This window comes from Colletotrichum truncatum (assembly GCF_014235925.2).
Source record: "Colletotrichum truncatum strain CMES1059 chromosome Unknown Contig_0001, whole genome shotgun sequence".
Taxonomy (NCBI): Eukaryota; Fungi; Ascomycota; class Sordariomycetes; order Glomerellales; family Glomerellaceae; genus Colletotrichum; species Colletotrichum truncatum.
Window position 1 is genome coordinate 6,551,150 of NW_027222398.1, and position 23,817 is coordinate 6,574,966.

At 52.4% G+C, this 23,817-nt stretch overlaps 10 protein-coding genes across 10 annotated transcripts; 5 read left to right on the plus strand and 5 right to left on the minus strand.

Annotated features, from left to right (window-relative positions):
* On the minus strand, positions 1-1,813 carry CTRU02_201822 (cytochrome p450; the record flags this gene model as incomplete). Its single annotated transcript, XM_036725176.2, has 5 exons — positions 1-398; positions 464-659; positions 735-1,091; positions 1,175-1,410; positions 1,468-1,813. The coding sequence occupies 5 exons, from the start codon at positions 1,811-1,813 to the stop codon at positions 1-3; spliced, it is 1,533 nt and encodes a 510-aa protein (XP_036582854.2).
* A 911-nt stretch (positions 1,814-2,724) lies between these two features.
* On the plus strand, positions 2,725-4,577 carry CTRU02_201823 (putative dityrosine transporter; the record flags this gene model as incomplete). The annotated part of the gene is made up of 6 exons (XM_036725177.2): positions 2,725-3,084; positions 3,144-3,338; positions 3,390-3,522; positions 3,580-4,143; positions 4,210-4,434; positions 4,489-4,577. The coding sequence occupies 6 exons, from the start codon at positions 2,725-2,727 to the stop codon at positions 4,575-4,577; spliced, it is 1,566 nt and encodes a 521-aa protein (XP_036582855.2).
* A 1,246-nt stretch (positions 4,578-5,823) lies between these two features.
* On the plus strand, positions 5,824-6,981 carry CTRU02_201824 (transposase; the record flags this gene model as incomplete). Its single annotated transcript, XM_036725178.2, has 1 exon — positions 5,824-6,981. One exon carries the CDS (start codon positions 5,824-5,826, stop codon positions 6,979-6,981), a length of 1,158 nt encoding a protein of 385 aa, XP_036582856.2.
* A 3,077-nt stretch (positions 6,982-10,058) lies between these two features.
* Positions 10,059-10,753, minus strand: CTRU02_201825 (ubiquitin-like modifier 1; the record flags this gene model as incomplete). Its single annotated transcript, XM_036725179.1, has 3 exons — positions 10,059-10,176; positions 10,397-10,561; positions 10,698-10,753. The coding sequence occupies 3 exons, from the start codon at positions 10,751-10,753 to the stop codon at positions 10,059-10,061; spliced, it is 339 nt and encodes a 112-aa protein (XP_036582857.1).
* A 467-nt stretch (positions 10,754-11,220) lies between these two features.
* On the plus strand, positions 11,221-13,779 carry CTRU02_201826 (elongator protein 2 (WD domain-containing protein); the record flags this gene model as incomplete). The annotated part of the gene is made up of 3 exons (XM_036725180.1): positions 11,221-11,352; positions 11,406-13,594; positions 13,650-13,779. The coding sequence occupies 3 exons, from the start codon at positions 11,221-11,223 to the stop codon at positions 13,777-13,779; spliced, it is 2,451 nt and encodes an 816-aa protein (XP_036582858.1).
* Positions 13,780-14,130: 351 nt separating this feature from the next.
* CTRU02_201827 (uncharacterized protein) lies at positions 14,131-14,597 on the minus strand (the record flags this gene model as incomplete). The annotated part of the gene is made up of 2 exons (XM_036725181.1): positions 14,131-14,369; positions 14,492-14,597. The coding sequence occupies 2 exons, from the start codon at positions 14,595-14,597 to the stop codon at positions 14,131-14,133; spliced, it is 345 nt and encodes a 114-aa protein (XP_036582859.1).
* Positions 14,598-15,233: 636 nt separating this feature from the next.
* On the plus strand, positions 15,234-15,967 carry CTRU02_201828 (peptidyl-trna hydrolase domain protein; the record flags this gene model as incomplete). Its single annotated transcript, XM_036725182.1, has 2 exons — positions 15,234-15,482; positions 15,608-15,967. The coding sequence occupies 2 exons, from the start codon at positions 15,234-15,236 to the stop codon at positions 15,965-15,967; spliced, it is 609 nt and encodes a 202-aa protein (XP_036582860.1).
* A 486-nt stretch (positions 15,968-16,453) lies between these two features.
* On the minus strand, positions 16,454-18,099 carry CTRU02_201829 (actin; the record flags this gene model as incomplete). Its single annotated transcript, XM_036725183.1, has 6 exons — positions 16,454-16,684; positions 16,737-17,508; positions 17,581-17,611; positions 17,716-17,771; positions 17,919-17,949; positions 18,093-18,099. The coding sequence occupies 6 exons, from the start codon at positions 18,097-18,099 to the stop codon at positions 16,454-16,456; spliced, it is 1,128 nt and encodes a 375-aa protein (XP_036582861.1).
* Positions 18,100-21,072: 2,973 nt separating this feature from the next.
* CTRU02_201830 (Hsp70 nucleotide exchange factor FES1) lies at positions 21,073-21,732 on the plus strand (the record flags this gene model as incomplete). Its single annotated transcript, XM_036725184.1, has 1 exon — positions 21,073-21,732. One exon carries the CDS (start codon positions 21,073-21,075, stop codon positions 21,730-21,732), a length of 660 nt encoding a protein of 219 aa, XP_036582862.1.
* A 325-nt stretch (positions 21,733-22,057) lies between these two features.
* On the minus strand, positions 22,058-23,243 carry CTRU02_201831 (mitochondrial 54S ribosomal protein uL5m; the record flags this gene model as incomplete). Its single annotated transcript, XM_036725185.1, has 3 exons — positions 22,058-22,168; positions 22,226-22,925; positions 23,002-23,243. The coding sequence occupies 3 exons, from the start codon at positions 23,241-23,243 to the stop codon at positions 22,058-22,060; spliced, it is 1,053 nt and encodes a 350-aa protein (XP_036582863.1).
* Between the last annotated feature and the right edge of the window lie 574 nt (positions 23,244-23,817).

Genomic DNA, 23,817 nt, shown 5'->3' on the forward strand with positions numbered 1-23,817 from the left:
TCAGTGAATGGCCACTTGCTTGAATATTGGCTCAACCGCATGCATGCGTGCATACGAGGGAATTTTGTTGACCAGGGGGGATTGAAGAATGAACAAGGAAGAGGTTGGACTTACAGGAGTCATCCTTTCAACCCACGTAGGGTCCAATGACCAGTGAAATTCACGGATCAGATGCACAAGCGTCGTCCGCATCTCGAGCATGGCAAACCTCTCGCCCAGGCATGCGCGTTTTCCACCGTGGAACGAGATGAACTCACCCCTCGCCCGACGCCGACGGAAGTTCTGCTGGATCTCTTCCGATGCTGTTCCCCACCGAGCGGGGTTAAACTGCTCACAATCCGGTCCCCATGCGACCGGGTCACAGTTTGTTGATCGGCAGTGGTAGCCAAGGTAGGTTCCTGTTTTTCCCGTCAGATAACATGTTCCTTCGTACGTTTACCATCCAGAGCGCAAGCTTGCATACCTTCAGGGACAACCAGCTCGCCACCGAGCAGGCAAGGTGCTGCCGCTCTGCGGTTGATGAGCTGACCGATTGGTGGGAACAGGCGCAGGCATTCATAAATCACTGAGGTGAGGTAGGGCATATCCTCTTGGCTCAGATCTGACTGGGGATCGGCGTCCTTGGCAAGAATTTCGCGTAGCAAAGCCTCTTGCGCTTCCTGGAAAATAAAGTCTGAGTCAGATTTGGTGGCGTTTCGGCGAAGGAATGCGGGCGCAAACCCGAGATGACATACCGGATGTTTAGCTAGCACATAGAGCGTAGATGTCATCAACAGTTGGGGGTTCTCCTGACCCGCAACAAACGTTACCGTTAGATTGTCGAGTAATTGTTTCTCGTCCCACAGGCCAGACTCCCATGCATGGAGCATCCGGCTGCCTAGTCCAACCCCCACCGGCTTCTGGTGGGCCAGAGAGCTTTTGAGTTCGTTTTTAAATTGAGCGACAACCTGGCGGGCCCTTGTCCGGCTGGGGAAGAGCCAACGCAGGTTAGGATGATCCAGAATCGGAAAGTTCATAAAGACTGGCTTGAAGATTTCTCTCTTCACCGCCGTCTGGAGGAGATTGATAGGAGCGTCCGGCGAATCAAGGGCCTGATTGCGCAAATTGCGCATGCGGTCAGCAAAAATTCCCCCCTGCACGACGGCCCGCTGGGTAGCTTAGGTCCTGAACTTACACCAAGATTGGTCTGCAAGATGGCTTCGGAGCAGTTCGCGACCGAATACCGCTGCAGCAGCTCTTGCACCGGGACGCCCCCACGTCCCGCCCGATTTTGGGATTCGAGAAGGAGTCGGCACAGGCTGACGGCATTCTTGGTGACGATGTCTGCCTCAAAATTCCGTTGTAATCCAGGCTTGATGACCGTCTGGTAGGATTTCCATGTGTTCCCGTGTGCAGAAATAATGTTGTCGCCTGGTTACAGAATTAGAACGCTTGCACTCCAAGAGGAATCGAGGACCGTCAGCTTACCCAGGAAATCAGCGAGGACGCTGTGCGGAATTTTCTTCTGGTTGCCGCTCTTCTGATAGAGGTCTTCGTTCTTGAAGATCTCAGTCACATAGGACGGCCGGTGAACCAAAATGTTCCATTGCGCGCCGAAGAAGAGCTTCACCGCACCGTGAGTCCGCAGCGGCTTGTCAATATATTTGCGGAAAATATCTGACTGGTCGACATCTTTGAAAAAAGGAATGAGCGCAACCCAGAAAGGTATGGCCGGAATGTTTTCTGGGTATTTGGGAGGCAGAAGGAAAAAATAGTAAAGAAGTCCTAAAACGACAGCTGCAAGAAACAGCAGTTCGGCGAGAAAGAAGAACATGATGGAGGAAGGAGCTTGATATCTGAAGTCTATCCGAATGTCAGATGGTATTCAGAACGGTCAAGTTCACAAGTCGTGTGGGCGGATAGTATGGGGCGTATAATAAAGCAAAAATCGAGAGCTTATATGGCACAGACTAAGTCTATCGGCCAAGCTCTCTTATTTTCTTCTTCTCAGCCCTGCCAACCAACAGCTTACTGGGCTCATCCAAGCTTAGGGCTGATGACAGGCTGGAAAAAGAACAGATCAAAATAGGTGTTGGGATGTGGCTTTGGGTATTGCTCGAAATAGCCTGCAGATGGCTGATGTTGTTGCAGACCTCGTGCAAGTAGGTTAAGAAATCGTCAGAGCCCCAGAGGCTGTGCGCCTTTTGCGCCGTCGGTGCGGCAGTACTAGTAGGCAGGACAGCATGAAGGCAGCTATCGGTCTCTCAGGCGGTTAGCGTTTTCGCCAAGAAATAGTCAAGTCCCAACGCTTTTGGACGACTTGGATGTGTCTTTCGTAGAAATGCCCCAAATGGCTCTGGGAGGCAGCAGCAGAGCGTGCATACTTACAGATACGGGATGGAAGTACTGGTACTTTGGGTGGGTCTCCGCCGCACTGCCGCCAAAGATCGTGGCTGATTGGAAAGAAGGATTGATTGGGACCAGGGTGCATCGGCCGGGATGTGACATTGTGTACATACTGCGCCCACTGTAAGTGCTAGAACAACTAGCTCAACATCATTCATTCAAATGAAGGCGATCGACCGCCGTTATTAAAAGCGATGGGGAACATCTTCAGCATACATCCCTTCATCTTATTGCCTCATCAATTCATTTGACCCTTTCGGATCTTTAAAACATTTCTTGGTATTTTCTTCTTGTTGTTAGGCATCTAGACTTCCAAATTTCTCTATTATTTCCTTCAATATGTCTGTGTTCGAGAAGTCCGATAAGCTGGACGTTAGCCCTCCCAGCTCCTGCGAGTCCACACCAGTCAAAGACTCTCCTATCTCGCGGGAACTACCTTACCCTTTACCCTCACAACCCCCCCAGTCTCAGTCCACAGCAGACCCTGAGAAGAAGGCCGGTGCAGCACCAGCATACACTGCATTCTCGCCATGGCGCAAACGCTTCATTTTGACTGTTGTTACTATCGCTGGTTGCTTCGGACCGCTGGCGGGTAACATCTATCTCCCCGCGCTGCCTGTCTTGGAGAAAGAGTTTCATGCCAGCGCCACCGCGATTAACGTCTCTGTGTCGGTTTTTATGTTGACGTTTGCTATCGGAGTATGTATACTTGTGCATCATCTCGCAGTTTATTCAGGTTACTGATCAATACAAAACAGCCTCTTTTCTGGTCAAGTTTTGCCGACTGGAAGGGTCGTCGCCCTTTGTACATCATCTCCATCGGCATCTACATTGGGGCCAACATACTCCTGGCTACAGTGCCAGCAAACTATGGCGCACTTGTGTTTCTGCGTATCGTGCAGGCTTTTGGATCCGCGGCCGTGGTGTCCATGGGTGCAGGAACTGTCGCTGACGTACGTAACCCTTGAACTCTTCGCAATTTCACCTTTGACTAACAGTTGCAGGTCACCGAGCCAAAGAAGCGTGCAACTGCCATGTCTATTTTCCTGATCGGCCCCCAGCTGGGACCTGTCTTGGGACCTGTCTTGGGAGGTGCGCTGGCCGAAGCATCCTGGCGCTGGATCTTTGGTTTTCTCAGTAAGTGCCAACACAATTTTCATCGCGTATTGTAAACACAAGCTGACTGTATGACAGCCATTTCCGGCACTCTTCTCTGGATCGTCATCATCTTTTCTCTTCCTGAGACCCTCCGTGCTAGGGTAGGAAATGGCAAGCTCTACACAGAATCCAGTGTCGTCTTCTTTCCCCCGCGCTGGTCCTCTCCTCTGGCCCCTGAGTCGGAAAGGGGCCCCGCACCCCCCAAGCCGACCTTGATCGGTTACTGGCGCCTGTTTACTTACGCCCCCATTGGCATTGTTACTTTTAACACCGCCATGCTCTACTCGACCTACTTTGCCATCGCCGTCCAGCTCCCTACCGAGCTTTCCAACCGGTACAACTGGTCTACCGCCGGCGTCGGCGCCGGTTTCCTGGCCGTGGGCATTGCAATGATCGTCGGCTCTCTCATCGGTGGCCGTGTATCAGACTGGAAGCGTGCTCGTGCTCTCAAGGCGTCCGAAGATAACACCGTCGACCCTGAGAACAGACTCTCGGATCAAATTTACGGCGTGGTCATCTGTGCTGCGGGTTGCCTCATGTACGGCTGGCTTGTCGACAAATCGGTACACCCTGCCGCAGTGATCTTTGCCACTTTCGTGAGTAAGTCATCAATCAACAACCTCCGAAGATTATTACGTAGGCAGACACTAACATGCGTCTTAACAGCTGGATTCGGCATGAACTGGGTGTTTGTGGCCACGACGGCGTTTTTGACCGAGTGTGTCGCTCAGCAGGCTGCTGCTGCCTTTGCTCTCGGAAACATGCTCCGTAACCCCGGTGCGGCTATTGCTGCTCTTGTGATCCCATCTCTGGTTACAAAGATGGGTAGTGGCTGGTGCTTTACTGGTCTGGCGTTGCTGGACCTCATTCTTGTTGGTTCTGCAGTTATTGGTAAGTCTAGAATCGTTCATTGTGCTGTCTCATCATGAAGCTAACGCCTCTTAGTTTTGCGACTGAAGTCTCCAGGATGGAGAGCGGAGCGTAAGGCCAAGATGGCAGCGATGGCAGCGGCGAAGCAGGGCGGACAGAAATAAACATAATGACATAGTGACGACTAATGATGGTGTGGAATGAAACAAACTCATAGACTTATATATGTTTTGGCTTATTGTTTAATACCTCGTGCATATCGAGGGCTACGATACTACAGAATTACGGAACGGCCGTATTACTCGGAGTTGTTGGTTAAAATAAAGATTTTATGTGTAAGGGTGTTAGTCAGCATATCTCAACTATTAAAAAATAACGTTTCGGCTGAGTTATTGTTAATGGGGTATAAGTGATTACAATAGACTAATGAGTCTTTGTTTCGGTTGGCTGGTAATTACGCCACCAACAGATATGTATGAAGGTTCGTGTAATAAAACGTAAGCAGCTGAGTAGAAACAATTTTAAGTCGCTATCGGCTGTTCGGCTTTCTACGTTCATTATGTACCAAATAGGCAATATCTTTCGACGCTATAAACTCAAGCCAAATGGGCCATTATACATTCATTTCTCTGCAATTGCTCCGAGGAGCTGACTAGTTGCCTAATTATTGTCCACGTTGCCTTTTTTCTCCGATGCAAATTAGCTCGTCTTTAACTGTGTATTTTGTTCCGTTCGCATGTTTGCCTACCGTCCACTTCAACTGTCTGTGACGAAAGTAATGTAGTAACGTCGCACACCCACTTCTCGCACACCCCCACATTTCGCACACCCATAAATCGCTCATGTGGAATTTTACCCTCTTCAACATTCTTTAATATCTTCACCACTTTTACAGCGATTATTATAATTCTTTGAATAGTTACTCTTATACGCTTAATGGGCCAGTATACGGAAACAGAAGTCAATCAAGCTCTCAATGCAGTTGCAAGTGGGCAGAGTGTCCGAAAGGCAGCTCATGATGCTGGAATTCCACCATCAACCCTCCAGTCTCGATTAAAGGGTTCACAGGCAAGAAATGTAGCTTTCTCTAGCTTCCAGAAGCTATCTCCAGCACAGGAAAGTCACTTAGCTGAATGGGTGCGTATCCAGGCGGCGTTAGGGCTGCCGCCAACACATCAACAACTCAAGGAATTTGCCCAGCGAATCCTAGACATCAGAGGCACTACCCAGCCACTTGGGAGAAACTGGATTCAGTTCTTTATTAAGAGAAATCCATCAATCAAGGTTCATAGAGCTAGAGCCATCGATTCTAAGCGTGTCAATGGGGCCTCAACTAATGTAATCAGGCAATGGTTTCAACAACTCGCCCTTCCAGAGATCAAGGCGATCAAACCACATCATCGCTATAACATGGATGAAACTGGTATCCTAGAAGGCAGAGGATCAAATGGCTTAGTACTGGGATCATCAGAAAGCTCATCAATGCGAAAAAAACAGCCTGGGTCTCGGGCTTGGACAACTATGCTTGAGTGTGTCTCTGCAACTGGTCAGGCGCTTCCTCCACTTGTTATTTATCGAGGGAAATCGGTTCAACAACAATGGTTTCCTCTTGATATCCATAAACGTGATATTTACAGTGGTTGGAAGTTCACAGCAACTGAGAATGGCTGGACTTCAGACTCTACAGCTGTGGAATGGCTTGAGAACATCTTTATCCCTCTGACTAAGCCTGATCATCCCTCTGAGCAGAGACTATTGATCCTAGACGGTCATGGCAGTCATGAAACAACAGAATTTATGTATCTCTGTTATAAACACAAGATATATCTCCTTTTCCTACCGCCACATACATCCCACGTTCTCCAACCTCTAGACCAAGCAGTCTTTGGGCCTCTCAAGGCGACCTATCGAAAAGAGCTTGGATACCTCATTCAACACAACGATTCTACAGTTGTAGGCAAACGGAACTTTCTTACCTGCTATGGAAAAGCACGCCAGATGGCATTTTCAAGCAAGAATATCAGAAGCGGCTGGAAAGCAACAGGACTATGGCCCATTTCGATAGCTCGACCGCTCATGAGCCCTCTACTGCTTGAGAATGCTTCCAAGCCCTCAAAGCCAGGCTATTCTACGCCTATGAGGGCCTCTGATGGTGGAAAAGACGAAAACTGGGCATCTGCTACATCCATAGTAGCCTGGTCAACGCCCAAGAAGACAGTTGATCTATATGATCAACTTAGCTTATTCAGCAAGTTGGATAAAGATCAGCAAACGCAGCGACTGTTGTTTCGGAAGGTTCAAAAGGGATTTGATGAAAAGGACTATCAATTGGCTACAGCAGAGAAGAAGATTGCAATGTTGGAAGCAGAAGTTGAGGCTGGAATGGTACGGAAGCGGCGTAAGGTCCAAATGAGCCCAAATTCGAAGTTTGCCAACATTGAGGCAATTCACAAAGCCCAAATTGAGGCTGGCGAAATTGAGGATAGCTCAGATGAATCTAGCGAGCCTGAATTACCTATTAAAACTGGCGATAGTATCACAGTTGCAGGAGACGAATCAGACTTATAGTTATGAAGTTGATGAATACCTCATGATGACCCAATTTATGGGTGTGCGAAATGTGGGGGTGTGCGAGAAGTGGGTGTGCGACGTTATCGAAAAAAAAAAAAAAAAGCAAAGGTGAAGAAATATGAAGTGCATTTTTAGTACGCCGGTCATTGTTTGTAACTGTTTGTATGATGTTGCTACCTCAAGAGGTTTCGGATTGTAGTACCTCGTCTGTTGTGGGATTTGCCTCCACTGGTGGGAGTGTAAGACCAACTAGTAAGTTGCGCGTACAAAGACACCTCAACCGGTAATGAACAATACATATCAAGACAAATTGCAATAGAAGTTGCCTATTGAAACTTCTATCATCTTTGTGTATCCCTTTGGTTTAATATAATTATTGAATCAGCAAGCAGTGGATATAGAAAAGAACAATTATAGCCACCAGTTATCACGGTGGAAGACTATAGCTCAACTATATCTGAACTACCACGATTTAAATATGACATTTAAGTTCGCAAGTATGCATAGGCTGAATGTAGCTAAGACCTAGTTCAAAGTGCAGTTGTGCTCCAATATGTCCTAACCTCATTGCTGTAAGTTATTTTTTATGATTGGTCTATTTACATTACTTACCTTATCCCATCGAGGATAAGTTGGCGAAAGTTACAAATTGATTCATATCAAGTACCTCTTTCTCCAAATACTAGCCACATACTACTCAACACTCGACATAATCATATTTTCAGGATATGTTCGGCTAGTGTCCGCATGCCTCTTGGCTATTGCCAACCAACCCTTGATGGGATTAAGGAAAACCATCTTCACTACCTTAATGTGGCTTGCCACTCCCGAATGTCAGACTTAACCCACTTACACCAAAAGTGCAGCACAATTCGCCACCACACAAACCTCTCTTGATCATATCAACACCATCGAGATCAACAAGGTTGGCTGTTTCACTAGCCCTGGATTGGGAAAGTCACACTTACATCGCATGTTCGCCGGGCAACTTTAACATCTACTTCAAACCGAGCGTGAACGTAGTCAAGCAATTATTCGCCGCGTTACATGCTGCCTGATATCCCCGGCTCACAACAGCCACCGTGGTTCAAATAAGTAGTTCCCATGATTATCACAACAATCACGAAGGCACGTTTTTCACAACCTCGACTTTCCGCCAAGTTCTGACTGATCATATCGCAAGTCTCGGGCGAACACTCGGGGTATCACCTCACCAAAACAACCACGACCGTTTCAAGCTAAAGAACCACCGAGAAGCGCCGGGGCACAGCGCAGCTAACAAGTAGGCCAGGACAGGGCCAGATCAACAGACCGAACAGACCGAGGCCATCGCAGGCCGGGGGCCCCTGTAGGAACCGAAAGTGAAGCAGCCTGTCTCAGTTGGCTGTTGCTAATTGTGTCTGTGCAACGTACGAGAGAGCTCTTGACTGTTCGTCTCGTCCATATCCCCCCCCCCCTGTTGTAACTCTCTCTTCACTGAACCTGCAGAAAATGTCTTGACGTTTTCGATTGCCGAAGGGGGAATACGACCTCGACAAATTGTCCATATCGAGCAATGCTTACGAGAATGCTGCCATGTGTGTGGGGGTCACTCAGGTACGTGCGTATCTACGCCTTCTAGAATATTAAATGCGTCTCCCACTGCCCACCCCCCTCCTTAATTTTTTTTTTTTTTTTTTGCCTCACGGGCGGGGTGAATGATGTGGCGGCTATCTTGACTGGATGGGGGGAGCGTCTGTCGTTGAGGGTCTTTTGCCTGTTTTGCTTTTTCCTGCAGCCCCGGCGGAAAGGCGGATGATACGCGGTACAACACAGCTCAGCAGTGCAGCAGCAACAGCAGCAGCAGCATGTAATCTGCGCGCGCATGTTCCGGAACGAAATTCCCAAATGCTGCAGGCTCTCGATCGTCATCAATGCAAGCCATCGATCGCCCATCACGGTTTCTTCTTCCCCTACTTTCTTCACCGCCTCGTCTTTAATGGTGCACCGGGAGATTGGGCTGCCCAACGGACATGCGGATAAAAAAGAAACAACCCATGATTGAAAGGGACAAGACTTGGGTGAACGACGGGGCTGTCATTTTGGGATGCGCATACAGAGATTGGTTTCCCGTTACGGACTTTGACAGCTTGCAGCAGTGGCCTATTTACTACTATATGCATATGTACACTTGCGTAGAGAACGCTGATCCAGAAACCCATCTTCTCGGCCGCAAGGCTGGTGGGCGTGGGCCAGTGACGGCCAACATATCCGTTGACCGCCCTGCGTAGCGCTAAAGCTTGATAAGAACAGTAAAAGTGTTGCCAACGTGGGCGCTCTAATGCCAAATCAAGTTTGGGCAGGGCGACGCGCGGTAGGGTATGCGACTTTGACAGGCCTTCCCGGGCGTCCATCCCGTGCCGCACGCCGAACATCGCAATCCAAGATGGCATGGTAGCATAGTAATAGCAGTAGCAGCAGCAGGGAGAGGGAGGGACAAAAACACGTTGTCGGGGTTGACTATTAGGAAATTCGGGGCGGCCGGGTCAACGACGACTGCAGCGAAGGGGAACATGAGGGGTGAAGACCTGCCGCCAGGATGCAACCAAGAGACAGCAGGGCATGGCGGCAAGCAAGGCGTCGCAATTGCAGGCCTACGGGGGACCAGGGGACTGAACTCCCGGAACGTTTCATCGCGGCATGACGGACGGCGAACGTGGGATGTGGTGTATTTGTAGCGGAGGCAGCGAGACCAACAGCGGAAGCACAACTTGCGTCTCCCCGTTGCCAAGCCGTCGGGGAAGCCGGGGGCATGAAGGCCGGACTGACGGCTACGGCCGCAGACTAAAGTAGGGCCATCGAGTCGATGCGGCTGCAAGAAGGGAGAGAGTGGCAGGGTTTTAGGGGAGGGCGTCTGGGTATCCGTATTATACGCATTCTATCGTCCTTGCTGGCGCGGGGATGCAAATTGCTAGTCCCCAGTCCACCCAGCTCTTGGGGACCCAGAGGTACGGCCGCAACGGTCTGCAGGCAGGGTTCCTCACGTCCCACCTCGAGGAGTCATTGGCCCGAGAGTTGCCCACGCCCCCTCCTCTTTAACCTCCATGAAGCGTCGAGACGAACAGGATATTGTCACCGCTCTGGACTTCATACGCCTCCTCTCCCTCAAGCTCCCAGTCTGCATCATTGATGAGAGCCAGGATACCCGGTCGACTAGAAAGACAGCATTAGCGTTGTAATCTGCACAAAGTGTGGGAAATCTGAGCCCTGGTGATATTGCGGATGGAGTGGCGATGCGCTCTTTTGCACTTTGCATGGCCCGCAAGGTTGGGGTGTGAAAATACACAATGAGACGGGCGATGATATTCAAGATGACGCGAGAACGAGGTATGTTAATGGAACGAGAGGTGGGCAACGTGACCCTGGAACGTACAGATGGCCATCAAGGACGAAAAGCTCCTTTCTACTGTCCTTCATGGTGTTCTCGCATAGATAGTCAATGAGGAAGGCGATATTTGCAGGCTTGCCCTCCTTGTTCACCGCCGGGATCGAAAGAGAGTGACGCCGCTGGTCAGCGAAAAGCATTTCCAGACCACCGCTGCAGAGACCTTGTCAGTGATGCGTTCGTACCTGACATGAATGCGAGATACGGATGAGGTCCTCAACCGAGCCATGCCAACTTGAAGCAAAACGGTTCTCAAAAGAGAGTATCATTGTGCGAAAGGAAGACTCACGAGAACTCGACAACCACGTTGATCTTCTCCCCCGCATCTGCAGCGTCGTTCGTCATTTCTTCTTTCCTCGTTGACTGGTGAAATCTGACAAAAAGACGCCGATATGTAGGCGACGTCGGAGAATAGATGAAGAATATGAGATGTAATCACAATAGAGTTTGTTTGCCCCTAGGCACGGACGATGTACGGAGGATGGAGCAGGTGTATGTGGGTGGCTAGGGGTTTGGGACGGGGAACGGGGGACGGGAACAGGGCCTGAACAACTAAGCAAACATGTTAAACGGTAGCAGCCCAGCCTGGTGTCAGTGGAGCAACGGTGCGGCGGCGCGTCCACTCGGCTTCAACCTTTTAGGCTACCCGACTCGCTGTAGCACGCTGTAAGCCCAGGGCCCAGCAGCCCCCCCACCACGAAAATTTCAACTTCACCTCTTGACTCTCGCTGGTGAACCAATCACAACGCCGTATTTGGTCAACCCTCAGAGTCACTCGCCTACCCTGCCGTATCACAACGGCGAGAGACAAGATGGCTGCCACTCAACCGTCCGTCGAGTATCTGTCTACGGGAGCTAATAGGCAGACAGCCGCTGCTGACTGGAGCCCCTGCGGACTACTCGCATTCGGTGCCGATACCAATATTGCCTTGTGGGCACCTTCTGTAAGCCTCCTCGCCCTATAGATAGAGAACCGCTGGCTGATACAGAGGGATAGTCTGAAAATGCAGAGGGCATCACAAGCCTTCTGAGCGGCCACAAAGAGGTCGTCAAGGCAGTTAAGTTCCTTCCCCAAGTGGACGGCGAGGAACGCAAACTTCTCATCAGTGGTTCAGATGACCAAACGCTCAAAATCTGGTCTCTTGATCCCAAGACGAACCAGGGAGAATGTATCCAGACCATTCAGGAGCATACGGCTCCTATAAATACCATAGCAATTCTCCAGTCAAGAAGCGCCCCTAAAAAGGTCCTCCTGGCTTCAGGCGCTGCTGATGCGACCATCAAGATCTGGCAGTTCACCTCTGGCCAACTGCAGCTTCGCCAAACCATCAAGACGGCCCCAAGATACTTCCCCCTTTGCTTGGCACTGACGGCCCTCGATGAGGCCGAAGACGTTTTTGTTCTGGCCGCGGCAGGAACCAAGACCTTCATTCAGATTTTCGTTTCTGCTGATGGCGAGGAGACGCTGGATTTCAAGCTGCAGGCAACACTATCAGGTCACGAGGGTTGGCTTCGGTCCTTAGACTTTAGCTGGGAGACTTCCGAGCCAGGAAGCGACCTTCTATTGGCATCTGCAAGCCAGGATAAGTACGTCAGACTCTGGCGCCTTCATCAGGGCAAGGAGCTGCCATCCCTCGCAGCAGAAGGCTCAGACCCATCCAGCGGCGCGTACCTCCCGGGCAGGTCTCCGTCCAACAAGGCACACCGTCTCCAGTCTGGGGGCAAGGACTTCTCCATCACCTTTGAAGCCCTCCTCCTGGGTCACGAGGACTGGATTTACAGCGCGAGATGGCTCACTCGGAACGGCAAGCTTCAGCTCCTCTCTGTATCCGCAGATAACTCCCTTGCCATGTGGGAGGCAGACGCCACCTCTGGCATCTGGGTTAGCATGGTTAGACTCGGTGAGATCAGCAGAGAAAAAGGTGCGACGACAGCAACGGGAAGCATCGGCGGCTTCTGGACAGGTCTATGGGCACCCGACGGCAAGTCCGTTGTCTGTCTCGGCCGCACGGGAAGCTGGCGGCGATGGGTCTACAACGAGGAGCGTGACGAATGGCAGCCCGCCATCGCCATCTCCGGCCACACCAAGACCATCACGGGCATCGCCTGGTCGCGGGATGGAGACTACCTCATGTCGACGAGCTCAGACCAGACGACTCGCCTTCACGCGCGCTGGAAGCGAGACGCCGGCCGCTCGTGGCATGAGATGTCGCGTCCGCAGATTCACGGCTACGATCTCAACTGCATCGATACCCTTGGCGGCTCCCAGTTTGTCTCCGGAGCCGACGAGAAGCTTATGCGTGTCTTCAGCGAGCCGCGTGCCGTGGCGCAGATGTTGCAAACTCTGGGTGGTATCCAATCTGCCACGGAATCGATGCCAGACGGCGCAAACATGCCCGTGCTCGGTCTTTCCAACAAGGCCATCGATGCCGTCGACGACGACGTGGAGATCGAGGCGGACGATCACCAAGACCGCGAGGCTATTGCCCCGGCTACCGTTGTGCGCAAGTCCATGCTTGACATCGACCACCCGCCCTTCGAGGAGTCGCTGTCTCGTCATACTCTCTGGCCAGAGACGGAGAAGCTGTACGGCCATGGCTACGAGATTTCGTGTCTGGCCGCTAGCCACGACGGAAAGCTGATTGCCAGTGCCTGTAAAGCGAGCTCGCTCAACCACGCCGTCATCCGCCTCTTCGAGACAGAGCGGTGGACCGAGGTTAGGCCGCCGCTGGCAGCACACACGCTCACAGCCACCCGATTGCGCTTCTCGCCGGACGACCGATTCCTGCTGAGTGTTGGAAGAGATAGACAGTGGGCTGTCTTTGAGCGGGACGAGCAGGAGCGCTCGCGATACCAGCTTCTCCAGGCTAACCCCAAGGGCCACACACGTATGATCCTGGATGCTGCGTGGGCTCCCTTGACAGACGGAAAGGTGTTTGTCACGGCCGGACGTGACAAGAAGGCCAATGTGTGGGCCGCAAAGACCCAGGAGGACGGCAAGACGGAGTTTACGCTCGCCACCAGCATCGCCTTTGATGGCCCCGTCACGGCCGTCGACTTCCTCGGTAGACAGAGCGCGGGAGGTGAGCTCATTCTGGCGGTGGGAACCGAGTCCGGCAAGATTTCTCTTTGCACGCTGGCTCCGGAGACCTTCCAGTCTGTCGCAACGTCTCAGTTGGCACCTCAGTAAGTTTTTCTCTCAGATCATGTCTTACACCATCATTACTGACCCCTTCGACAGCTTGTGTCTCCCCAAACCAATCACCCAGCTGGCATGGCGTCCGTCAAAAGACTCGGACACCGCCAGCGACGAACTGGCTATCGCCGGCGAGGACAGCTCCCTGAGGATATACAGCTTCACCGGGTTGTGAGCACCCAACATAACGAGCGAATGAATTTACAAGGTCCCCTACACAGGGATACGTTTCCATTTGAGGTCTATGCATGAGGGTATGATTAGACATGCGTCGCCGCATGCACATGAAAGTTATATATATAAGTTTGTCGTCCCCCGGCCTGTTCTGATCCAGAAAACAAAAACCAAAAAAAAACGCCCGCCCGAGTACACACATAACATCACGGCAACCCGCAAACACGCCCTTCGAGCTCTTCATCGGACGTCCAGCCAGGCGTCGCTATTACTTCCCCCCCTCTTCTTTTTTTCTTCTTCATGCCATCGCTTCATTTCGTTTGTCGACGTTAAATCGGTAGTCGGTGGGCATTTACAGCTCCCTGACGATCTCAACGGTTTCCTGCGCCAGGGCGGCAGCCGTCGTCGTCGTCTCGGCCATCAATACGCTCTCTACCGCAGCCTTGGTGACTTCGACAGCGGCGACGACGGCCTCGATCGGGTCGCCGTGCATGTAGAACCAGGCGCGGTTCGCAATAAAGGCGATGTGCTGGGGGAGGTACAGGACGGTAGCGATGAATGTCAAGCTGCTGAGGAGGAACAGGACAGTGTCTGTTATGTAGCGTTGGTTAGTCCCCGGGTCGTCCGGTAAAAAGTGCCACACACAGCAAGGCAGGGGAAATAGGGGCGGCGGCGGTATGCAGTGACATTTTCAAAAAAAGAGAAAGACGTACAGAAGATGAACTTTTCCAGGGGCGTGAAAATGTACACGCTGTAGGTGACCTCAAGCTGGTACTGCTTCAAGTGCAGCCACTTGCTGAAAGACTGGAGGAGAGACATGATGTTGGTTGATCGTTGGAAGGTTCGGTTTCGAGTGTTTGCGCTCGGATGTTCGATTTTCGACCTCAGGAGACGATTGATCGGCGGGAGGTAGAACAGACACTTGTATAAAAACAAGAAAAGTACTCCTCAAGAAAGTAGAAAAGTCTATAAAAGACAAAACCCCGTCTCTTGACGCCGTAAACTAGGGAATCTCACGAAAGGAGGTGGTTTGCGGTTGAGTAGAAAGGCAACATGCAAAGATGGGGGGAATAGTGTAGGGTGTAGGCGCGGGAGTCTCAAATCTTATCAGTGAAATTGCCTGGTCCGCACCACGCGACAAACACTCAGCGCATTGGGCCGCCCCGACCGATCCGCCATTCTAACAAGGGTGAAAATAAAAAAATAAAAATAAAAAATAAAGCAGCAGCCTCACCACTGGGAAACCCACACCGCCAGCAAAGCAAAAGAGTGGATACCATTCAGAAGGGGGGAAGGGAAAATCCAAACGATCTGATTGGCCTGTCATTCCCCGATGCTCGTCATGCGCTGCAGCCGCGAACGGCTGGCGGATCGGGCTCGATCACTGATGCTCGCCTCGCCAACACTATTCTCGAAACCTCATCCCAACCCTCGGACAATGGCACGGCGCACGCGATGCCTCCCCCTCTGTCTCTAGCCCGTCTTCTCTCCCCACTCCTCCTGGGAGCCCGCAACGCCAACGCCTATGGCTTCATGCGCGGCGGGAGTCTCTATCCTAGGAGGACGGCTCTTGTCGCCTGCTTTAGCGCATCCCCCACCATCGCGCTGAAGAAGCATGAGATGCCACCCCGGCCCAAACCACCTCCAGACTCCGAAATAGAAGAGTCGTACCTTAAAGGCAGCGGGCCGGGTGGTCAAAAGATTGTACGCTTATCTTCGCCTCTTCCCCCCAGGCTCAGTAGCCTGCACAGCTTCCTTCTAAGTTGTGACTGGAGAGCTTGCGATAAGTGGTGCTTGACACATAACTGACTATAACCCACCCCTTACAGAACAAGACAAGCTCTGCCGTACAGCTCAAACACATCCCTACTGGTATCGTTGTCAAGTCCCAAGCCACCCGCTCCCGGTCTCAAAACCGCAAGATCGCCCGCGAGGTCTTGGCCCAGAAACTCGACGACCTACGCAACGGAGATCAAAGCCGTTCGGCCATTGTTGGCGAAGAGAAACGTAAAAAGGCGGCCAGCGCCGCGAAGAAGAGCAAAAGGAAATACCGCAAGTTAGAGGAAGAGAATGCAGGCAAAGCGGGCAGTGAAAATGACAGCGGAGCGGTAGAAGCAGAGGTAGAAATAGCTCACCAGTCTGCGGAAGAACAGACCACAAACACCCCTAACACAGACGCCAAACCGTAGAGTAGCCACGCCTGTAATACTGTACGATATGGCCTTGGAGCACAGGATAGCATACGTGTAGACTACTGTATTAACAAAACTGGATCTCTTTCTACGCTTCGCTACTCAGAATTTTAACCCACACAAGGTCACAGCACACCCATTGAGAGGCAAACACGCGGGAACTGTAAGCAAAGTGTATTGTATGATCGACCTCAGGTGTAGTAGACGTGTCCGCTCCTATACGCGCCCACGCGCACCCTGCTACAAAAAAAGGACCAAATCTTTCGGGAGAAGGGTCGACCCAAACTTCTTGACCATGTCACCAACTTTTCGCCAATATGAGACCGTACTGCGATACATGCAATGCCTAATAGACCTTGCACCGCTCGCGACCTCTTTGGGATCGATGTGCTTTCGGAAGGGCGAGGAGGTAATTCGGGAAGCAATTCGCTGTCAACAGATCAGTATATGGCCAACCATTTCTTGGCAGCTTCGAGACATACCTTAGAAGCACTTGCGGTGGACAATGGAGGGACCGCTCTCGTCGTACTCCTGCTTGGAGATCCACATCTGCTGGAAGGTAGACAGGGAAGCGAGAATGGAACCACCGATCCAGACGGAGTACTTGCGCTCGGGGGGAGCAATGATCTTGACCTTCATGGAAGAAGGAGCAAGAGAAGTGATCTCCTTCTGCATACGGTCGGACAGACCAGGGTACATGGTGGTACCACCAGACTAAGAATTTGTTAGACTCTGCAATCGAAAGACTAAAGTTGCCAATACATACCATGACGATGTTGCCGTACAGGTCCTTACGGACGTCGACATCGGACTTCATGATGGAGTTGAAGACAGTGACGTGGATACCACCAGACTCAAGGCCAAGGACGGAAGGAGCGAACAGAGCCTCAGGGGCACGGAAACGCTCGTTACCGATGGTGATGACCTGACCGTCAGGAAGCTCGTAGGACTTCTCCAAGCTGGAGCTCTGGGAAGCGGTCTGGAGCTCCTGCTCGAAGTCGAGGGCGACGTAGCAAAGCTTCTCCTTGATGTCACGAACGATTTCACGCTCGGCAGTGGTGGAGAAAGAGTAACCGCGCTCAGCCAGAATCTTCATGAGGTAGTCGGTCAAGTCACGACCAGCCATGTCGACACGGGCAATGGCCTGGGGAAGGGCGAAACCCTCGTAGATGGGGACAACGTGGGTGACACCGTCACCAGAGTCGAGAACGATACCAGTGGTACGACCAGAGGCGTACAGAGACAGGACGGCCTGGATAGAGACGTAGAACGCGGGGGCGTTGAAGGTCTCGAAGACGATCTGGGTCATCTTCTCTCTGTTGGACTTGGGGTTGATGGGGGCCTCAGTCAAGAGGACGGGGTGCTCCTCGGGGGCGACACGGAGCTCGTTGTAGAAGGTGTGGTGCCAAATCTTCTCCATGTCGTCCCAGTTGGTAACGACACCGTGCTCGATGGGGTAGCGGAGCGTCAGGATACCACGCTTCGACTGTGCCTCATCACCGACGTACGAGTCCTTCTGGCCCATACCAATCATGATACTTTTTCACATGTTAGCTCGCGGCGCGGATAAGGGGGGAAATTGCCGCAGCGAAAACGAGGAGTAAACATACCCATGGTGGCGAGGGCGACCGACAATGGAGGCTGCGAGATAGTTAGCATTGATCAGTCCTGGGGATGGATAACCGGAAATCTCGATAGCCCCTGACGGGCAAGATTGCGGTCTGTGTGTGGGTGGTAGAACTTACGGAAGACAGCTCTGGGCGCATCGTCACCGGCGAAACCGGCCTTGCACATACCCGAACTAAAATCTAGTTAGAGCCATATTCATCGTGATGGGGGTATTATCGATGGATGGTATGCCAATGGGCCAGCGGGAAGGCTGACGGTTGGCCAGATCCAAACGAAGCCCGAGGGGCGGAATGGTCGGTGAGACGGCGGGGAAGCTTACCCATTGTCGATAACGAGGGCAGCAACCTCCTCTGTAGTACGAGCAGATGTCAGCCATCGGAGCCAGAAGCAGACGCGAGACGAGGGATGGCGAGCATCGCGACGAGGGCCAGCGAAGAAAGGTTTCGACTGTCTCGGGAGGAGCTGAATTGGTAGACGAGATGGCGTCACATACCTTCCATTGTGAATTATGTGGTGGTGAAGACGGGGGAAATAGAGGACAGGTAGATAGAGATGGATGCAAGAAAAGCTCACTCGATTCCGGAATCGTGCGAGCGAGATGGAACTGGCAAAGTCCTGAGCGGATGACAGAGAACTTGGGAGAGCACGTCGATGGGTGGTGAGGTCGAAAGTGGGAAAGGTTACGGGAAGATGAGAGGTAGTCGATTTTGGGTGGAGGAGGGGGGATGAAGGAGAAGAGTGGGAATGGCAAGCACAGTGTGAGAGTGTGCGGTGAGGGTGAGTGCCTTGGGCGGCGCGAGGTGCGGTGGTTTCTGTGGCCTCGTTGGCTGGCTTTGCTGTGCTGGCGTGGATGTCAGAAGGAGACCTAACCCAACTTGTGGGTGAGCAAATGGGCTGCTGGGCGGGCAAAGGTGGGTAGGCAATTGCGTAGAGCAGGTGCACTGTACAGGTGGCAGAAAGTGGCAATCCCCCCCGGGGGGTTGTGATGCCGCTTTAAGGGTTAGCCCGGGGCCCGTGCTTTCTGCTGGGTGCTCAATGCTTCTGCTCAGTGCTTGAACTGGGCAAGTAGTGTGGTGGGGTACGGGAGGCAAGGCACGCCGCGGAAGGAGCACCTCACCCAGAACGGAGTCAGACTTACGGTGGAATAAAATTGAAGAAGGTACCTCTGAAATGAATGAGGCCAACCGCAATGTCCGAGGTATCAATCAGACTATCGTGTTCTTTTTCTCCGTCCGGACTGGGCCAGTTGACGGCTGGGGGGAGGAAAGGTAGAGTAGCAAAGGCGCGATGGGTGCAATGTTTCAATCTCAAGCTTAGAAGTGCAAATGTGCTGTGCCGCGCGCTTCTCCTTTTTCTCTTTGGGGTTATGTCTTTTTTATCCTATTCGTTTAATGTCTTCATTTTCGCAACACGCCAGTCATCACAGCCCCTTCTCGTCTTATCTATCAGTTTAATCATCAGGCAGCGCATTTATGTCAGTCGGCGGCAAGGAGCATTCGTCACCCTCACCGTCAGCGTCTGTGCTGGCTGTTCAGGCAGCTTGAAACCGACGGTGAGAGATTCTCACATCCACGACCACCGGCTACGGACCAATCGAGCCAATCTGCGACCCAATTCACAGTATTATTGGCATCTGTTTACTGTGCCGTGTCCAGTATCTTCAAGGGGATCCCCACATCAACCGCCTGCGCGCACGCTACCGCCTGATAAAAATGCAAGGTTGACCCAGGCCAGAGCATGGGAGCATGGGAACAGCTTGGCCAAGACCATCTCGCCAGGGAGCATAGGTAGTGGCACAGTATCGCCTATCCATCCCATCTGTTAATTGACTGTGGAACGGGGGTTGCTCCCCGAAGCCCACGTGAGACTCAACAAGATTCCCGTCACAGCCGCCTAGTGTAGGTCACAATCGCCGGCGGCGGCGGGCGGGTTTGCGCCAGCAGACCACACACGAATGAAAGGCCTCTTTTCCGCTGCCTCCAGCTCCGAGTCGTACGTCATCCCTCCCGTCAGCAGCAAAGATTTGGATGAGAGTGCCTGGCAGGCAACTTCTATTTCGGGCCCCCAAGAGCGTCTTTCGGATGCAAAGCCACGCTATGGGGTCATGCAAACACGGTAAAGGCACATCTTGCAAATCTAGGTACCTACATACTCTAAAAGCCGAAACCGACCCCGACAAGTCTGTTTTCTGCAAGGGCTGTACTCGCAAAGATGGGTCGCGCGGCTCTCACGGTCCAAATTGAATACCCGCGTATGGGAGATTTTTGCGGGAACGATGCCTGGGGTTCGTGGTGGCCAGCCAGCCAGGCTGCCAGCCAACTGGCCTGGCATGCAATCTACCAGCCTCGCGTTTCGTGTCGCATGCTTTCCGCTGCTTAACTGCTTCCATCCTCTTCACACATGTGTAAAGAGAGTATCCATCTCTACGTTTCGAGCATCGTGTGAGATTCCCGACAAGAGACGGTGCGAGGGAACACACTACGTTTCCAGTGTGGCTGAGCTCGGGTTGCCGGGCGGTGTCTCCGTTGATCGGGCTCGTAGTACGGATCGGGTACAGTAATAACTAGTAAATCTGTCATTTTACGGACTGCGTACGGAGGCGCTATGCCTTTTTACTACAGTATCTTGAACAGGGCACATGGAAGCGAAAGACAACCAGGGAAACCATCTCGGCCAAGGCGCAAGGCTGAGGAAGATGAACCTGATCTCGGGCGCGCAATTGGATGCAACGTAACCAAACAGAGTTGGTGCTCACAATAAGCCCCGAGTGACTTCATCGTTCACACGCTGTTCAGCTGGTCAGCACGCCGTACATAGTAGTCCGTTAGCTCAGGGGAGCTCCCTTCTCTCTTAAAGCGGCAATGAGGGGCACCTCATTCTATGGTGGGGCAGTTGGAACTTTTTTTGGTTCTTCACCAACCACCGGAGAGACTCAGTAATTCATCACTCATCCCTCAACTGCGGACGAATGAGGATGCCAGAGCATCAATTATGAGTGGAAGATGGAAATTGACAACTCAGCATGCCTAGATGATCCGATCTTGGGCAGGAATCGCTGGCAATGGAACGCAGCCTTGGGCGGCATCTTCCTCTGCCCAAGTTTCAACCACTCGTCATAAACGTGCACTGAGCTGGCCCTGATCAGGGCTCTCACGTGAGAAATACGCTAAGCTCTTTCCGGACTAAAAAGCTTCCTGAAGGTTCCAGAAAAGGGCAACAAATCACTGTAGCCAGTCAGAGTCGTAACTGGGGCACCTGGCTATGGAGAACTTTTTGAGATGTTGATGAGATTCAAGTGAAAGTGAATGACTGAAGGCTCCTGAAAAATCGATAACATTCAGCATACATCACTCCTATACCCGCTGAAAACATTATATCATATTGATAGTCCGTCAACGTCTGTCAACTGATTTTGACATTAATCAATCACCAACTTACACATTGATCACAAACAGTCCACTTCAACCGTTAACATGGACAAGAACCTCAACGAGCTCCTCAAATGGAGTATTGAAAACCAACAGACCGAAGGTCAGAACGGCGAGGCAGCCCCGGCCCCGGCCCCGGCTGCTGCCGGCAGCAACCTCAGCCCTGAGGCCATTGCTGCCCTCTTCGGCGGCGGTCCCAGCGACGCCGAGCTCATGAAGGCCGCGATGGAGGTCATCACCTCGACGGACCCGGAGGTGACGCTCGACACCAAGCTCGTTGCGTTTGACAACTTTGAGCAGCTTATCGAGGGTCTCGACAACGCCAACAACATGACCAACCTCTCTCTCTGGACCCCGCTCCTGAGCTGCCTCGCTCACGACGAGCACGACATCCGTCGTATGGCTGCCTGGTGCGTCGGCACCGCCGTCCAGAACAACGAGCCCAGCCAAGAGCGCCTGCTCGCCATGGGCGACGCCGGCATCCCCGCCCTCGTGAACCTTGCCACAAAGGACGACGAGAAGGAGGCCGTGCGGAGGAAGGCCGTCTACGCCCTCAGCTCCGCCGTCCGTAATTACCAGCCCGCCATGGACAAGTTCACGGACGAGCTGGCCAAGAAGGGTGTTCAGTCTGGCAAGATTGATGCCGTGAACATGGATGACATCGACAAGGTCATGGATGACCTCAAGGCGAATATCACGAAATGAGTTTCAACGGAGGGAAATTGCATTAGATGAACACGGTATGGGGACTTTGCATGGACGGCGTTTGGACGGGGGCTGGTACGGTATGAGGACGTTTTTTTAACGTACGGGGACGAACATTTTCCCCCCTTTCCATAAAAATTGGGACTTCGGGACTAGATGATTTCTATTGCATAAATATATCACGGGAATTTCTTTCGAGATATTTGAACAGCCGATGGCTTTTTTGAGAGTGACCTTTCTGTTGGTACATTTCATTTTTTACAAGCTTTCTAATAAGTTTGGTATTGTACAATTCTGGACACCTGCTTTCTGGTAATGACCCTGTTTAATCCCTGAACTTTCCGTAGAAGGGGAGTCCAAGAGCTTGGAGCAATAGTCTAGCTTGACGGTTCGACGTGGCGGTTGTCTGGATGTAAATATGGCAACCTGGGAGGAGCTAGAAAGAATTTTGTCAGCATCGTTTCGTATCGTAGGCAGTTGTTATATGACTTACCCTGGCTGGGTACATGTCGTAGTTGATCTGGAGCTCGGGGAACCAAGCCAGGTCATCAGGCTTCAAGCCGATGGCCAGGTTACCGTTGCCATCACCCGTGCTCGCGTCAACACCGGGCCAGTCCTTGATCTTAGGCAGGACGAGGGTGATGAGCTTGTCAAGGAACTCGTGGGCCTGGTTACCGTAGATGGTGGTCTTGACACCGGCCTTGTCGCCCTCGCGAATCTTCCACTGCACAACGTTCGTCTTGATCTTGGTGATCTCGGTGCTGTTGCCGCTGATGGACTGTAGGACGGACCGCGCAACGTTGAGGGTTCCGGGTGTCTTGCTGTTTATGGGCATGAAGGCGTGCAGAGAGACCGCCTTGATCTGGGGGATGTTGCGCCAGTCGATGTTCTTCTCCAACAGGTCGAGCTTGCTTCCACCTCTGGGTCCGCGACGAGGACGGTTGATGTTGTACGGCGAAGAATCGTCCCACTCACGTAAACGCTCACGCACGGGACGGTCTGGGGTTCCGGGGGGCTTGTGAAGGTAGGTCATGGTCAATAGATCGGCCGCGACTGTTGACTCGTAGGTCTGGCGCAGTCGGGGCAGGTTGAAAGGACCGGGAACGAAGTCTCGCGCCGTGGGATCGGTGGAGGCTGGTGATTGAATGGGGTGCAGCGGGCCGCGGTCGAACTTGGGGGGGTGGTATTGGTATCTGTTGCATGATATGTCAGTTGTCTGATTTGCTTCGGATTGTTGGCATGAAGAGAGAGCGAGTTAGAGAGACAAACCTGTTTCCTGGAAGCTGCTGTGGTCTATCCGAGACACGCTTCGCTGTGTTGAAAGCCTTCACAGTGGCATCGTCCGGTCCTGGAACCTTGAACGAGCTGGGCTCTAGGTCGGCCAGATCAGGAGTGGCCTTGCCAGCGTCGGTTGAGGCGCATCGCTGGGCGACAAGAGGAGTCAATTGCCATGACGAGCGCTGCCTGCAGATAGCCCGAGCTAATCGGGAGCTTTCCCGTAGTGTAGTCATGGTATGTCGTCTTAAACTGTCGCGCACCTCACCACGTCTGTAAGGGTAAGTCGCGATGCTGGAAATTTCAATCTCGAAATGTTCAAGGCAGGTCCGTGCCACATGTGGCTGAAATCTAATGTGGATGGACAGGTGGGCTAGTGTGTGGCTTGTCCATCTCAAAAATAAAGTGGCCTTACGTATCGGGCATCCAACGTTGAAGGGACCGGATACTTCGTTACATCACCGGACGGGAGCGAAGCAACCATTAGCACCCGGCCTAAGTGGGTTTGCCGGGCGCGGCGGACTTTCGGGCCTTTCGACCTCGTGGAAGGTGGTGTACTGTGCGTCATCTTCCAGCCAGGCCCTCGTCTGTCCTTCGTCCTTCTACCGAGAGTCGGACTCTAGTTAGGCGCCGAAGATCCTTTCTGCAAAAAACGTTCTCGCGCACGCCCCTCAATTACGTAGCACCGATCATTCGGCCCCAGCTGAATTTCAGTCACCAGTCCCATGGATCAGGAAGCACGTATGCGTGTGCTGGAGCTTGTCTTCCGCTCGGATGTTGAGCTCAGGGCGGGGTAGCACTCGGACTGAG